The sequence below is a fragment of the Oreochromis niloticus genome, linkage group LG17 (genome assembly GCF_001858045.2).
Source record: "Oreochromis niloticus isolate F11D_XX linkage group LG17, O_niloticus_UMD_NMBU, whole genome shotgun sequence".
Taxonomy (NCBI): domain Eukaryota; kingdom Metazoa; phylum Chordata; class Actinopteri; order Cichliformes; family Cichlidae; genus Oreochromis; species Oreochromis niloticus.
Window position 1 is genome coordinate 33,310,402 of NC_031981.2, and position 16,440 is coordinate 33,326,841.

Genomic DNA, 16,440 nt, shown 5'->3' on the forward strand with positions numbered 1-16,440 from the left:
TAGGAGACCCCAGGGTAGACCCAGAACCCCCAGAGGAGATTATATAGCTCATCTTATAAGACAATGGAGGCATTGCTGTTGACTGCAGTCGCATGCTGAATATTGATGCAGAGTTTACAAGTGGAAATGGATGCAACAGTCGAGCAGTCTGGAGTAAAATCTCAAATCCCACTGGTTGTTTTTCTGTTGCGCAGTTCGATCCCGTCCAACCACGACAGCTGCCCCCACCACAACCACAACTTCCACGACGACCACCACAACAAGCACAACAACAACAACTCCCACAACCGTTGCCACGACCACGACGCCCACTACCACCACCACCAGCACCACCTCTGCTACTACCACATTACCACCCACAGCCAAGACTACAACACCAGCCCCTCCTCAGACCACCAGGAGCGGCAGAATCACAGAGCACCCTCGGACTCCTGCCGCTACCAGTACAGAGACGACCAGTTTGAGCAGCACTAGTCAGAAGTCCACGTCCACGCACACACCCTTATTGGCCGCCGTGGCTCCCAACAGCATTCAGAAAGAGAGCAATGCCAACCTCTCCCACAGAGGTAAGTGACATGATGACAGGAATGTGGATGTGTGTAAAGCGAGTGTACAGCGTGTGTTTTCTTCTGCTCTGCTACCATCACTGCTGTTACCACCCATCATTAAATCAGCAGGAAGCTAAAAAACAATACTTTTATCCCTCCTTTCTCCACTTTCGCCTCTGATCATTTGCTTTACCGGCCCTACGACCTCCTCCTCTATTCCTTTTCTCATCTGCTCACACACACACCCATCCGAACACTCCAATGGTGTGCACTATGTCTCGGTCTGCTTACTGTTGGTCCCTCGCGACCAGCGTCTTAACAGAAGTGTCAGAGCTAAGAAATGACAGTCCCCTCCATTCTCGCATAAAACTACTCATCACTCATCCTCACTTTCTGACAGCCTCTCTCTTACTCTCTTTGTCTTTATCTCTGTCTTGGTCTCTCCCTCTGTACCTCTCTCCCCTTCTCTCCCCTTCTCTCTTTAGCTCTCGCTCGCTCTCTCTCTATAACTGGCAGTGTTCTTCATTCTCGCGCCAATCACGCTTCACTGGCTCGCAAGAAAAATACCACTTTGCAGCCCAGACAAACAGTGACAGCAGACTAACAGGCGTAACAATGGTTTACAAAGCCACGCTAAGACTTAAATTGTACTTGGAAGCGGACGAGAATCCTCGATAGCGCCACGCAGCAAAATTGATAAAGCCACCAAATTGTGTGTGTGTGTTTTCAGAGATCAGTATTTTTCAGCAGTTGTTTTAAAAATCTTCTTAGCTTTTTACTGCATGGAGATATTAATTTGAGACAGTCAACCTGCCGAGGCAGCTTTTTATTATGTCTTTTGTTTCTAAGAAAATGAAAAAGGTTGCCTTTTTAATACTGACTCTTTAGATGAATATGTATTTACGTCAGATAATGGGCCTGTGCACTATTTAAATGCCCTGAAAGGAAGATTAATACTAAAACACTTATTGTAATACTTGTATATCTTTATATCATTCTAACAAATAATTTAGAGGAGGAAAAAAAAGGAATTGAAAAAATTACAAAGAGGTAAAATTTGCATCGGAGAAAGGCTGGTGGTTTCTGTACTGTGTCTGAACTCTTGATTTCTCGTTTCCTGTTATATTGAGAAACCAGGAGAGCAGGTGTTGAGGATGAAAAAAAAGCTGTATGGATGGAGAGAAGCAGGGAAAGATGATGAAAGTTTTAAGTGGGAGTTGGAGGACAGGGAAACGAATGAGAAAAGGAGCAAGGACTAAAACGAAGGAATGTTAAATGAAAAAAAAAACAAAAACGTGCAGTGTGAGACAGTAAAGGGGCCACAGAGAACGAAGAGTGAACAGAGAGCGAAAAAGAACATGACAGTCCAGCACTTAAACGGGGAGGATGGGAGTTGTAGATGACACACTGTTGGGAGGAAAGGCGGCATTTACATGGATATGAAACGACGGGATGGAAAAAGAGGCGGGAGAGAAAGTGATTTTCTGGGAATTAAAGAGGTTGCCTGCTGTATTACTTTAGGGGCCGCGGTACTTCAGAGTTACTAAGAGGCGAGAGGCACGTTTCTTCCGGTCTCTGAAGTTGTCAGCCCTCCTCACCACACCACAAGTGCTCCAGATGAGAGGTGGAGCAGACACAGATGAGAAAAATGGGGCATGAACAAGACGTGTCTCCAAACCCACGGGCCATGTGTTATAATTTTCAACTCGGTGCACACTGTCAAGTTTGCCAGCATCAGCTGTTACACATGTGCGCTGCTGGGGGGAGGGAGGGAGGGCATGGTGGGGCGAGGGAGAACCAGGAGTCTGATTGAGGAGGGCAAAGATTAACCACAGCTGGTAACCAATGTTTTCTTTTGATATTGGTAGTAATTTTGCACATCTTTCTGTGCAAAAAAAGAGAGATGTGTGACACACACAAAAGAGTCTGTAGAAGCCATGATGCTGCCCGTAACATCGTCCAGCATGACAGGTTTGGTGGCGGGTCAGTGATGGTCTGGGGGGCACAGACCTCTACAGGCTAGGCAATGGCACCCCGACTGCTGTTAGCTCGCAGGAAGAAATCCTTGGACCCAATGTCAGACCATACACTGGTGCACTTGTTCCTGGGTTCCTTCTGGTGTGCAACAATGCCTGACCTCATGTGGTAAAAGTGTGCAGGCAGATCCAAATCCAATAAAAGACCTCTGGGATGTTATGTTTTGGTTCATCCGATCCTGTAAGGTCACACCTCAGACTGTCCAGGAGTTCAGTGAAGCCCTGGTCCAGATACTCAAGGAGATCTCCCAGGACACCATCCGTCGTCCTGTTACGAGTGTGCCCCATCATGGTCAGGGATGCGTACAAGCACATACCGTTTTGAGATGCTGCAATGACATTTCCACAAAACAGACTAGCATGCTGCATCATTTTTTCACTTTGATTTTCAGGGTCTCTTTGAATTCAGCCGTCTGTGGGTTGATAATTTTCATTTCGATGTGGCATCTTCTCATTCCTAACACATTACCCAGTCCATATCAGTATAGATATTCAGCTTTTCCCCCCATTGAGATCTGATGTGTTTTTAAAGTATATTTTTTAGGAGCATATTTACAATATACTGTTTTATTAATCATTGTTAATTGTACTGGATATAGCATTCTAACCCTGACAGTTGTATTTAAATACAAAGTGGCAGTAAACGTTTTGATATTAAAATCCCTCCAGTGAGAATGACCCTCATGAAATTGAGACTTTTGTCCCCTTTTTTTCTTCTTCTTCTCCCTTTCTCAGTGCCCTCCCTTTCCAGGACAGCCTTCTTCCAGAGCAGTTTCTTTAATGAGATTCAGTTAATCTGCCTTTTTGAGTCTTACTGTAGGACCCATTGGACGTCACTCACGCTTAAGAAAAGCCAAAATTCGCTTCTGCTGACTCAGAACTCGCTGTCTGAAGTTGCTTCACCTTTTGTGGCTCGTGTGTGCATTTATCTGCATTTCATTTACTATATGATTTCATTTATGAAGAATAATGTGCATCTGCATTCTGTCACATCCATCACATGCCATCTGTCTCTTTTTGCCAGCCATAGAACTGGAACAGTCACTTTGTCGAATGAGCCAATCAGTATGCAGGGCCAGCACTGTGATCTCTTGTGTTAATCTTCCTTACCAGACTTCATTATAGCCATCTGATCACACTTTTGGCTAACAGCTAGCCTGCTGCTAATACGAGGGTTGGGAGCGAGATTAATGTCAAAAGCTCCCCCGCCGACCTGTTGGGGTGAGAGCTGAAGGGGAGTAAGGATGCAAAGCATGTCCAGAATAAATGTCTTCTGCATTGCATTGTGACACAGTTTTGAAACATCTCGTAGAAAAAGAATGGAGTAATGCGAGATCATGTGCTCGTTGCTTATATTCATACAAATTCTGATGCATTGGTTTCTGGAAACGCATTTGTCCCTTTGTGTATTAAAAGGCATCTCACTGCATTTTTATGCCATCCCTGTGTGATTCATTGGCTTTTTCATTTACACATGCTGCTGGGGAAGAAAAAGTCAGCAGTCCAAACTGAAATCAGATGGATTCTCTGCCCTTATATTATGCAAATATCCTTTTCCAGCCTTTCTTTTGATGCTCCCATGTTGAAATCTCTTTCTCTCCAGGAGGGCACTTGGTGGGGGTTGAAGCAAAACTTTTTCTTGGTTTGATTCTCTTTTTTTTTCTCTCTCTGTTTTCCATCTTTCTGTTCATCTCAGCTGCGAGTGATCACTACCTCATAGGTAACAACATCACAGTAGCTGTTCTGGGGATAGTCATTCCTATCGGTGAGTACTGTTGACTCCCTCACTGTGTTGTCTTTGCTTTCTGCTTGCCTGCCTCTCCCTCCTCGCTCCTTCAAGTCTGCTTAAGTCCTGCATGTTGTGTGTGTTTTGTTTTTAATGTGTGTGAGTATGAGGTTATGTGTTTGCATGCGTGTGCCTGGGTTTTAGGATGTTTGCGTTTCCACCTGGCTGATTAAATCTAAAACATTCTCATTAAAATAATAACAATTCAACACATGAGCCCTCTATCTGGTTCAATAGTGAGATTCGGGCATAAAATTGTATCGCATCTATAGAGAAAATGTACTGAGGTATGGTATTATCCAGCAATATCCTCGTGGCCTATGGCTAGAAAAAGCCATTACATGGAAGTGAGCCCCTCAGTCAGTAAACGGCCAGGCCGCTGTAATATGCACATTATGTCATTATTAATGACATTTAAGCGAATGTGAAATTCAATTCAGGTTTTGTCATCACACTTGACCAGCTGTTAGAACATTTTGCTCGTGTTCACCGCTCTGATCAGATCGTATCAATCAGGCCAGCGTTCTGACCTATTTTTGTGACCGAGCGGACTAAGAGTGGGTTATACCGCTTTACGGGAGATGAGGGGAGAGAAAAGTGGATTAATGCCATGAAATTGTGTTTTTGGCCTGGAGCAGAAAGCTAATGACCTCAGACATAATGCTGTTGTCTGTTTAGGCAATGAAACATAAAGAGAAAACCATCAAGCTGCCTCTACAAAGGCAGAAAAAGGCAATTGTAGTTCTTTCAATCAAACCGGCTTAGAAAAGTTAATCTACTCTATTAGCTCCGATTAAAATGAAAATCTAATTTTATGGAAATATTTCATACTTTCATGCCCAACTTGACTGGGAAATCAGCTGAATGTGCAAATGACCTTATAGTGGCAGCATATGCCACTAATTGAGATCTCTTTCATCCCTAATATTAACAAGTTTGATAATTCAGGGGAGCGCTAAAAGATTGTAAAGCTATTTTTTTTTCCTCTTTTCAGTCTCTATAGTTGAAATATCAGCTCATTAAAATAACCCCGGAGACTATTAACCCTTTCCGCTTTATCCTTTATTCTGTCCTTCTCCCATTTATTGCGGCCACAAATCTTTTTTTTAGCAGCTTTGAAACGTTAATGTTGGAGGTCCACACGGGCTGGATTTCTGCACCCCAGCTCGCCGCTCATACCCAGTAATGCACCACACCCACCCACAGCTCCGTAAGGGGAAGCAGCCCAGCAATGACTATCGTTTTTACCCAAAGACAGGCTGTTTTGCCACTCGCTAATTGGAGATAAATTTTCTAAATGAGAGGAAAGTTGATGGTTTTTTGTTTTTTTTCCTTTAAACCATTGAGCATTTAGAGCAGAACAAAGGAGGCACTGGAGTTTCCAACCAGGCCATGAAAGAATCTCAAGTGTCTATCCAATAAAGTCGCAATTAGACAGGCGTACTGTGGCGTAGGAAAACACATCTATGAATGCAGGCACACATATCCAAACCTCCTTGACTTACCTCTGGTTTGGCTGTTTGTGCTTTCATTATACAAAAACTCTAAAGCATGCACTGTATACACACACACACACACACACACACACACACACACACACAGGTCCTTGCAGGGCAGTTATGCTGATATGGTAATGAAAGGGGAGAGACGGCGCTTATCTCAAATCCTCCAAACCCCAACCCTTTCCCCGTCTTCTCTCCTCCTCTTACCCTCTTCCTATTCTCCTCCCATAACCCCATCCAGACACTTCAGATATTAATTTTTCGGTGCAATATAATACAAAATTATAAATCATTGCCCAAAAAACGGGCAATGAGCACCAGGATTATATGCTGATGACAATTAAGCAACCTTGTGGGGCTTTTATTCAAAAACAAGGCCGTAATCAGTGTCTTCAGGGCTTGAATGGTTACAGATTTAATATAAAATGCCAGTTTGGTTCAGTGTGCCCACGTGTGTGTGTGTGTGTGCGTGTGTTGGAATGATGTATATGTGCATGCAGACATTTATGGTTGCATATTGTGTGTGCATGTTTTTGATCGTTACGTGACACTGAGGGGGGATATAATGCAATGAATGATTAGTTCCTCTTTGAAGGCTCATTGTTTCACTAATAAATGCTTAGATTTTTTTAAATGCAGATACAGAGGACATACGGGGGATGAAACATAAAAAGCTCAGCCCACAAAATTTATAGAAACAGATGCATAAAGTGCCACCACTTTTTCTTTAACTTGAAAGTTGAAAAAAACAACAACAAAACATTGTTCATTTAAAATATATCTTTTGTAAGTGGTTTCAATACAGAACTTTCTACTGTAATTGTGTTTTAAACACTTTAAGAAAAGTGGACTGCTTCCCCTTCAGGTTCATCTCCTTGTGCACCTCTGGACTTTTTCCAGAAGGTGAAAATTTCCGTTTTGTTTTTTTTCTTTCATTTCTTAGCAGCTGTTATGCAAACAACATTTTGCATCTTTCAAAAACAAAAACTGAAAAATAATGAGCCTTCAGGTGAACAGTGCAACGTGTGCTTGTGCGTGAGTGCTTAAAGCGTCGCTCTGTGTCCCCCGGGCTGTGTTAACGCTCCCGCCGTGTGTTGTTGTTGTGTGTGTGTTAAACACATGCAGTCCCTATCCTTGCCACAGTGGTCATCGGATTGCTCTGCACCGGCGGATACCTGGTCTGGCGCAACTGGCGGCGCAAGAACACCAAGAGCATGAACTTTGACAACCCGGTGTACCGCAAAACCACAGAGGACGACGACGACGAAATCCACATCGGGCGTCACAGCGAGTCCATCGGTCACGTCTACCCAGCAGTGAGTGGCAGCCACAGTCAGCCATTCATAGCACTTCCTCTAGGGGGCGGCGTCACAGACAACAACTCTCACTGGTATTCGGGGGCGCCGATGCTCTCGAGCGCTAAGTGAGAGGTACTGCAGAGGAAAGGAAGGAGTGTGAAATATTTGGGAAATGGGAGTTGGCGCGAGGGTTTGGAAAAGCTCGTTTTCTTGTACATGTCAGCCTGGTTGTAAGAAAGAACAGGCTCGCACACGTTCATATATCATTTTATTTCTTTATGTTTTTGAAGTAATTACCGAACACACCAGTCACGCGTACACGTAAACCCTCGACACCACGCCATGTCCACATTTCGTTCACCTTCAGCAACCATATTCATGCGATACATCCCTGCTGCCGACCCGCCATCCCATTTATTTGTGCATCGTGTTAGTGTTTTTGGTTGTTGAAGTGAGTGATCCCCATTTCCTGACAAAACCCCTGTGCACAGGCAAAGCATTATTCCTTTGCTTCAGAAAGGTTCGAACAAATGTTGTCCAAACAGCCAAGAAATCATGATTAGTGCAGATGAGATGCAAAAAAAAAGAGGTGAAAGAGGAGTCGCTCTATAGCCACTTAAAAATGGACAACAGAGAGCACAAGGCTAGACCGCTCACAAATAAATTGGACATGTAGAGTAGATAGTTGCGTCATAGCATTGAACTAATGCGATTTTGTTTAGAGGTCACACAAAATTTGAAAAAGGGAGCACAAATCAGGATGAAGGACACTCTCGAAATACAATTTATCTTGCAGAAACCATAAATCTCAGCAATGTGATTTCAGGATTACCCTGATGACTTCCCACTGATGTATATGCAGTTTTAAAAATCACTGCAAGCGGCATTTTCTACAAACCCTGGACACGGCGGCTGCTGCAACATGTAGCAGTAAAGTAAAATGCCCTTAAATCCAGGCTGTGCATCATTAGGAGTTTATGACATTTACCGAATATGCTTCTTGTTTTGGGTGTCAGAGAGCAAGCGACGAAGGGCAGCCAAAAAGGATAAAGGAGGGAGGGCGAGATGGGAGTCTAGCGCTTTGATCGGTTGGCATGGTAACACAGATTTCTTTGTGTCACCCCGGAGAGAAAGAAGGCAAAGAATTCTGGGTATCACTGGCACGATGACAGGCGGAAAGCACGCTCAGACAGAGACTGAAACAGGTGCACGACTGAGTCATATTAAGATTCAAGGTCGAAGTAACAACCTACCCTCACCGAACGAGAGAGGGGACTTTACTCCTTCTCTCTCATTTTCCCAGTTTTATTACAAACATTTGTACAAATCTTATGTATTGCCTTTTATCTCTTTAGTGGTTTTCTTCCTCGTCTTTTCTCTTCCTAACTTTTTCTTGCCCTTTGTCTCAGTGTGGCAGCTCGGGCAGCCAGAGGAATCAGGCTTGCATTATGTGGGCCAGACTTTCGCAGCCGTAGGCAAGCAGCCTGCATTCCTCGCTACGAACAGCCAGGGAAGGAGGGGACAAACAAGACGTTGGGGGGGCTGAATTGGAAAGAAACGAAGACAAAGGTCGGGGACAGGAGGCAGAATAGTGAGAGGGCATCACATAACAAAGCTGCCATTTTTCTTCTGGGTTCCACCTAGACTGGAATCTTGTCTCCCTTTTTCCACTGAGCCTCTCTGTTTTCATTCCCCACTGTTCTATCTCACTTCTCTCTCCTTAACCAGCCTGCTGTGGTAACGGTCTTTTTATCTGCTGTTTGCAGCGCGTGGCACTCAGTCTGGAGGATGATGGCTATCCCTGAGGGAGGAGGGGATGCAGCCTGCACCCCTCCGCTCCCATCCTGGCCCCCTCCTCTCACCACAGCCTCTAGACCACTACAATGAGGCCAGTACAACGCAGAGGAGAAAAGAAAAGGAGACCTCATTTTGCCTCCCCGTTTTTAAGGAGCAGGGATGACATGTACACCTGTTAAATCCCCCCTCCATCTCCTACCGTCTCCACTGGAGTAACACTACTACCATTATTAGCTACTACTACTACTATTAGTTTAGTAGCCTCTACTCCACTCCTCTCTTCTCTCTGCCTCTTGTTAGCACCAGTGCTGCTCAAAATGCTGCTTGATGATGATATTGTCCATACTAACCTCATTCAGCTGTCTCAGTGCACTTTGTAAATAGAAGGATTTCTGGCCGTCATGCAAGCGGGAGAAGGCAGCATGCATAATTTTAAATTCCTCGTGCTTTCACTCTATTTATTTCTGTTGCGTTTGCTGTTGTAAATATGTGACCAGCACCTCTCAGTGCACTGCACGAAAGACGAGTTTGGAAGGATGGTGCGGTACAGTGGCAAGCAAGGACGTTGTATTTCTTCATTGTCATGTAAGGAGACCTTTTTTTAAGGGGTTTGTTGCAGGGGGGTGTCATCCTTTTTCACACCTAGTCACTCAGATTTGCCCCTTTCACTTACTGTAAAGCTAAATACAGCCAAGGAGAGGAAAACTGATGGGGTCGTCTCTACATTTAGAGGTGATTTTGGGGGTAAAGGAGACTTTTTTTCTCTTTTTCTTTTTTTCCTTTAGGGGGAGTTGGAGTATTTGTGACACCAGAGGGTAGTGCCTCAAGGCTGAAAGCAGCAGGGTAGAAAAGGCAAAGGATTATGGGTAATCCCCTCTCCTCTGCCGTCAGAGGTGTGCATACAGTCAATAATGAACTTGGGATTGTTTTCCTGTTTGCACTGAGTAGCAGGAATCCCACATGTGTTTCTGAGTCTTCATTTGCATCTGCCAGCGTCAATATTCTAGCAGCAAGAACATATTCTTTTGAATTGCTGCAGGGAATTTAATTGGATGTTAAATAGTTGTTTAGTGATCGGATTTAAAAACATGCAAGTGCATGCTGCACTTGCTGTATAGGAATCCTGGAGGAAATGAAGAGTGAGATGACAAGCTCATCACGGCAAGAAAACACAGAGGTCTTTGACTTTGAGTGACCCCATAAACATCAGTCCCAGCTGGGTTTTTTTGTTTGTTTGTTTTTTGGGGTGGGGTGGGGGAGGCACCTTTACTCCCCCTTTTTAACAGTGCAGCTGTGTGTTTTCTGGATGTGATGCTGTATTTCTTATGTCTGTCACTGTCACCGTCTCTGTGCGGTGCGCAGATGAGTAACACACCGAGGCCGACTGAGCTGAGCGCCGATTTGAAAAATGGGACCTGATCTTCCTTGGCTTGCTTCAAACCAGCTTCCAGCCTATTGAATCAGTTGCGATTCATGCCAATGAATATTGCAATAATTGCTCGTCTCGTGCTGGAATAGCGAATCACTGGAGGCCGCGATGACAGAATAGCAGAGCTGTTACAAGTAGTCGAGGCAAAATGCCAGCGTTCTTATTCAGGACATTATTTGGTGTCCTAATTGAAAATTTGACACTTTTAAGCACAGTTAAAACACATTATATACTCTGTAAGGCAGTTTTGGATGGTCTAAACTATAAATACATAAAACACTGGTCTTCCATTCTTGCCTAATGAATCTGATCAATGCTGCATTTAAGATCCTACATATTGGACTAGTAAATCCAATATGACTAAATAACACACACACACACAAAAGTTCCCAATGCAAATGTTAAAGTCTTCCATCCTAGACTCATTACGGTCTCAGATTATGTATTCATGCAACAGTTGATTAATGACGGTTATTATTCATGGATTTCACTATTTCTTGGAAGGCTCGGCTTCAGCGTAGAAGCTCAGATAACCACGAGGGAGGAACAGAAAGGCAAGGAAAACAAAGATAAAAGGTGGTGTAGGGCTTGACTGCCAGAATTTATACGCCGCCATATGTGAGCAGGTTTGTACTTGGAAGATGAACGGTGGGTCGTTTGTTTTCCCCGATTTCTGCCAGTGTTGGCGTCGCCGTATTCTGACAGTCACTCCTCTCGCCTCCCTCAAAAGGATGGCACTCTCTCCTCTCAGTTTATGAAGCACAGTGGGTGATTTGTATGAACTGTGTGTGACAAGTAGCAAGCTAGACAGGTAAATTGTAGTCCTCTCCAGCAGCGCGCTCCCCCTACATCTATCTAACAGAGGAGGATCGAGCGCAAGGGGGAGGCCATCTCCCTTCATCTTCACCTTGTACAGATGAAGCAAAATGTAATGCACTGCACAGTGGGGAAGATTGGGACTCCGCTCAGCACGACGTTAGACTGGTTTGTTAGTTTCCTCCAATGACTGCCTTTTAGGCCTTTAAGGATTGACATATATTAAACATGATTAAACACTGAAAACAATGATGTATATTAGCCACTGGAGTTTTTATGCGTATAGGATCAGGAAATATCCAGTTCCCAAAGGAGAGATTAGGTAGTGATGGAAAAATGTGGATGTAAAGATATCTTTGTGAATTTAAGATTAAATAAATCACAGCTCCCTGAGCTGAGTCAGCTCTGCGTGCCAACACTTTCCTTCATGTCCATGTTTGCTTCAGGTCTAATCGAGTTCCATGCTGGGGGGTGGGGGGTGGGGGGGTGCAGGTAGGAGAATAAATTGGCTACAGTGTGAAGACAGATTGGCTGGTCCACTGTGTGGTCACCTCAAGAGCATTCGTCTGTTCTGAAGGACATTGAAAGAAGCCCGGAACGGTAGTTTGTCTTTAACTATTCGAGGTAGTAATTGTAGTGGCAGTGGCGTCCTTACAGTGACCATAGGCTCTCTAGACACCTGCTTCACTGTTGTTCCATATTTACAAGACTATTAAGGGACTAACTACTGGTGTGATGTCAGCTATATCGGCTTTTTTCCTGTAGGTTCGACAAGCTTAGAGTGCACTGGCTCACTTCTAAAAGTATGTGTATTTGTTTTGTTTTTTTAGTTCAGTGTTAATCTAGTAATCGCTGCTTTAGAGAACAAAGTGCAACATTACAAACGATACTGTGAGTTCTTTAACACTTAATGGGGAAACATACTGCACTAAAATGAACTTTTTCCTCATAGACTGTGTTTACTGAATTGAAAATGTTGATGTACGTCTAAAAATGTCTCGCTAGTAAACTTGAAATCTTTGAGAAAAATGAGTTAATTAAATGAGTTGGTCTTTGCATTGTTGTGTTGTATGGATTTCTGAGTTACTGGAACTCACTACCTTTTGTTGAAGGAAGAAAACAGGGTACATTTGTTCTGGTGATTTACATTTAAGTGAACGCCTCGCTATTTACTTTTAACACAGATTCAATGCTGTCACCTAGAAATGACATTTATATCGTACTAAATACTGAAATATTGTCTGAAAGGCTGATTTTATTGGTTGATATTAACTATCTTGGTATCAGCATTTATAACAGCCAATAAATGAAAAAAGTAAAGAGACAGGAGAAACACCCTTCAATTATGTTGAGTATTGATGTTGCATAGTTTGTCCACTAGATGGCACGCCGAAACTTCCCTGTTGGCGATAATGCACACATGCAGCAACCAGCAGATCCAAACAACATCAGGCAGTGTGTAAATTATGCTTATATACCACGCCCAACCAGAATTGGCAATCAGATGTTCAAGGTGGACAGAGGGCATACAAATCAACAGAAGAGCTGTTTTCCGCTCTGTTTTAGAGCTTTTAGTTGACGGCTGCTCAAACAGCTCTCAGCCTACAGTCAAACTCCAAATAGAAACCAGAGCTAATATTTACATATATCATACCAGAACTATATAAAAGGACTAATATGGTCCCTTTATATGTATAGATGCCTACAGCTACTACATATAAAATGTGTTGCTAGAGACGGTGTTTTGCTTAAAAGTAGTTTCTAGGTGACAGGATTGAAATGAATATAAGTTGTTATTTTAACTATGTAGGATGCATACTGTTTACACCAGTAAAACCATATGTATAGGCATATTTATCATAATATTTAACTCCTTCATATTTAACTCTATTTAACTCGTTCATTGATTGAGAAAACAAATATTCAGAACAATCCTAATGGACACCTTAAGTGCATAAACTGTGCAAATTGTTACTAAATCAAGGGAGGAAGTTGTTGCATGTTATCAGCGTAAATAGTAAATACTAACAGTCCTGATAACCCCGATACAGTCTTCCTGATCTGTGCTCTCCATTTTATCGTACTGTTGCTTGTCTTTTCCTTTTCTGAGCGGAGACCTTACGTTGCTTTAACCACAGTGCTCTTCTCACATCGCTCCACCACTTCATCTCCTCGAGCACTGTATCAAATGTAATTCCAGCTGTGAGTTTTACTGTTTCTTTGGCTGTCGCACTGTTGAATTTCAGCTTCGAGGGCAAAGTCCACGCTGTTGTTTCTGTGCACTCTCATTCGCTTGCAACCCTCTCATCTTCATCTCACCCATGAACATCTTTCCTTTGGCAAGGGCTCTCAGTCTTTGGGTAGACAGGCACACAGCGGAAGAATTAAAGAAAAAGAAAACACTGGAGGAAATAACCTGAAACAACAACAAAAGTAATAAGGAAATCCCCAGAGATAGAAAGAAAAATGTGAACCAGCAAACCGGTGAACAATCACACTCAGTTTGGAGAAGCGGCCTCCCCCTTGAGCTACAGTTTTGGATTGTGGAAGGAACCCTCAGTGACTCTACTTGGATGGCACTTAGCTTTTGTTGACCCAGTGACTTCCCTCGATACACTGACTCCTCTTTTTGTTATGTGGGGAGGTTTTTTTTGGACTGTGTAAGTGAGTTGTAGTTGTTGCTCTCCTCCTTTCTCTGTCTCTCCCTCTCTATCTCCTCACCAGACTATTTCTAGTTTTATGTGTAATCTACTTGATGTTTGATTACTTGAAGGGGCAGCGTTCAGTTGCCTAGATTTTTCGAGCACTCGGTGTAAAATGAAGGCTTTGTGTAAATCTTCTCATGGCTCGGGATGATGATGATGATGATATGTACAGGGGGAACGTTTTGATACGTTTTGATGATCCTTCCACAGTCAAACAGGATGAAGAAATTGAAAGAAAATCTAAGGCTCCAGGTTTTTTTGTTTTTTGCAAAACTGTCCACCTACATTTTCTCAGAAATCTTGCTGATGTGTCTTTGTCTGCAAGGAAAGCTTAAAAAAGAAAAGAAAAGAAAAAAACATCCGGGCCTCTAACCATTCCTCAGCCATAAGACAGGCATTTTTTTTTCTTTACGCTGTTTGTTGCACAAAACTTTTCAAGAAGCCTTCTGCACTGTGTAAAGAAATAACGTTCTTTGTAAGGGAGGAAATAAAAGTGTGGTGGGGGTGGGGCTCGAGGGGGGTGTCCAGTGGTACAGTCCAGTGGTTTTGAATCCTGACTTGTAAATAATACGTTTTCATACTGCAAAAATCTTTTGATAATGTTTTAAATGTATCTGTAAAAACAACAACAACGGCAAAAAAACGGAAAAAAAAAAGATGTACATAAACTTCTGGGGTAAAAGGAGTGTAGACTATATATGAATTTATTTGTATACATGAGCACTGGATTTCTTTACTACTTGATTGTAACTAAAATTTAATAATCTGCCAAAGTGTTTCTATTTTACTTTTACTTCCATTTGTTCGTTTCTGTTTTACTTTCTTGCTTTTTAACAGCAATGCGGATTTTTAGCGTTCCTACTGTATTTAATTCTGTTTAAATTTAATTAGTCTTTTGTTAGTTTGGGGGGGCGGGGTGGGGGGGTTGTTTTTTTGTTTGTTTTTGTTTCTTTTAAGTAGGGCTGGGGAAAAAAGGAGGAGGAATCATTTTAATTTATTGGTGCCTTGTTTTGTGCTCCTGTATACTTCTACTCTGTTTTTCTGTCTTCTGTGTCTGTTGAGGGAGGGGGTAGGGGCTGGGGGGGTGCAGGGTGGTTAACTGGGGCGGGTTGTTAAGGGGGGGGAGTGTTGACAACTTAGCAACTTCTGTACTTACATTGAATATCTGTACTGTATGCCAAAATGGTCTCACTCACGTTTCTATGAAATCAAGCTGTTGATAAATATCTCTATATATTGATATATTAAATTTATAAAAACTGTCCAACCCTTTAGTGTGAATACTGTTTTTATTTGTATTTGTTTCTTTGTTTGTGTTTGTCTTTCTGTATGGGCTGACAACCTGTCCAGGCTGTGACAGCTACTGTAGGTTGCAGCATAATGTATTAATCAAATGTATTACTCCTATCACTAGTTTCACTCTAGTCCAAAAGCTGGTCTCAGATTCATTCGAAACTAAATGTCTTAAAACATCTTGACAGTAGTATTAGAAAACTTTACTGTGGATTAATGCACAGCTCCAAAAAATAAATAAAGGAACACTTAGAAACACATCACATCATGCTGGATGTCTATACTGACGTGAAATGTGTAATGTGTTAGGAATCAAAGGATGCCATATGGTTTGATGACATCCTACGTGATTTTTTTTTTTTCTTTGGCCCTCACATGCTTGTATGCATGCCTGACAATGCTGGGGCATGCTGAGACAACGAATGGTGTCCTGGAGGATCTCCTCCCAGATCGTGACCAGGACCATCTCCTGGTCTGCAGTGCAACCCAGCAAATCAGATGGATCAAAACATAACATCCCAGAGGTCTGGGCCAGTTAATGGTATTTTGACCAAAACCTCTAAGTATTCACATGTGACACCGTTGTCTCAGTTACACTGGCTTCCTACTGAATTTAGAGTCCATTTTAAGATCCTGGTTTTAACCTTCAGAGCTTTGCACAGACTGGCACCAGCTTATATCTCTGATCTTCTACAGCCCTATGTCCGTAGCAGAACCCTGAGATCATCTGATCAGGGCTTACTTGCTATACAACATACTAGGATGAGAACTAAGGGTGATAGAGCTTTTGCCACTGTGGAACTCTCTCCCCCAAACCTTAAGAACTGTGGATTCAGTAGTTGTTTTAAAAAAAAAACAACAACTGAAAACTCACCTTTTTAAAATTGCTTTTGGATAATTTTTGACTGTTTTACATTGTCGGTTTTACCTTTTATGACTTATCTTTTGTGCAGCACTTTGTGATTCTGTCTAGAAGGATGCTATATAAATAAAACTATTTATTTTATTTTATTTAATACCCTCATCCTGCAGTAACTGCATGCATACTCTCGCCACATGAGGCCAGTTATTATTGTACAGGAGGAACCAGGGATCAACTGGAACAGAGTGTTTGAACAGGACAGGGCGTCTGTGGTGGACCTGACAATTCTGCACAGAGCCCCCTAAAACATTTGCTTCTAATCTTCTTTTTTTAAAATTATTTTTATTTTTTTTGTAAGGGAGACATCC

The 16,440-nt window shown here is 42.6% G+C and overlaps 1 protein-coding gene across 8 annotated transcripts in view; it reads left to right on the top strand.

The window, feature by feature from the left end:
- lrp8 (low density lipoprotein receptor-related protein 8, apolipoprotein e receptor) overlaps positions 1 to 14,690 on the top strand; it is a 170,775-nt gene extending 156,085 nt beyond the window's left edge. Inside the window, exons 16-19 of one of the 8 annotated variants that reach the window (XM_019346925.2) lie at positions 195 to 566; positions 4,281 to 4,349; positions 6,998 to 7,188; positions 8,937 to 14,690. In XM_019346925.2, the coding sequence (XP_019202470.1) occupies positions 195 to 566; positions 4,281 to 4,349; positions 6,998 to 7,188; positions 8,937 to 8,975 (671 nt within the window). In that variant the 3' untranslated portion in view covers positions 8,976 to 14,690. Of the gene's footprint in view, positions 1 to 194; positions 567 to 3,319; positions 3,700 to 4,280; positions 4,350 to 6,997 lie in introns of those variants that run through there. The other 7 variants (XM_019346926.2, XM_019346930.2, XM_019346921.2 and 4 more) reach the window with 7 other exon arrangements.
- Positions 14,691 to 16,440: the final 1,750 nt, after the last annotated feature.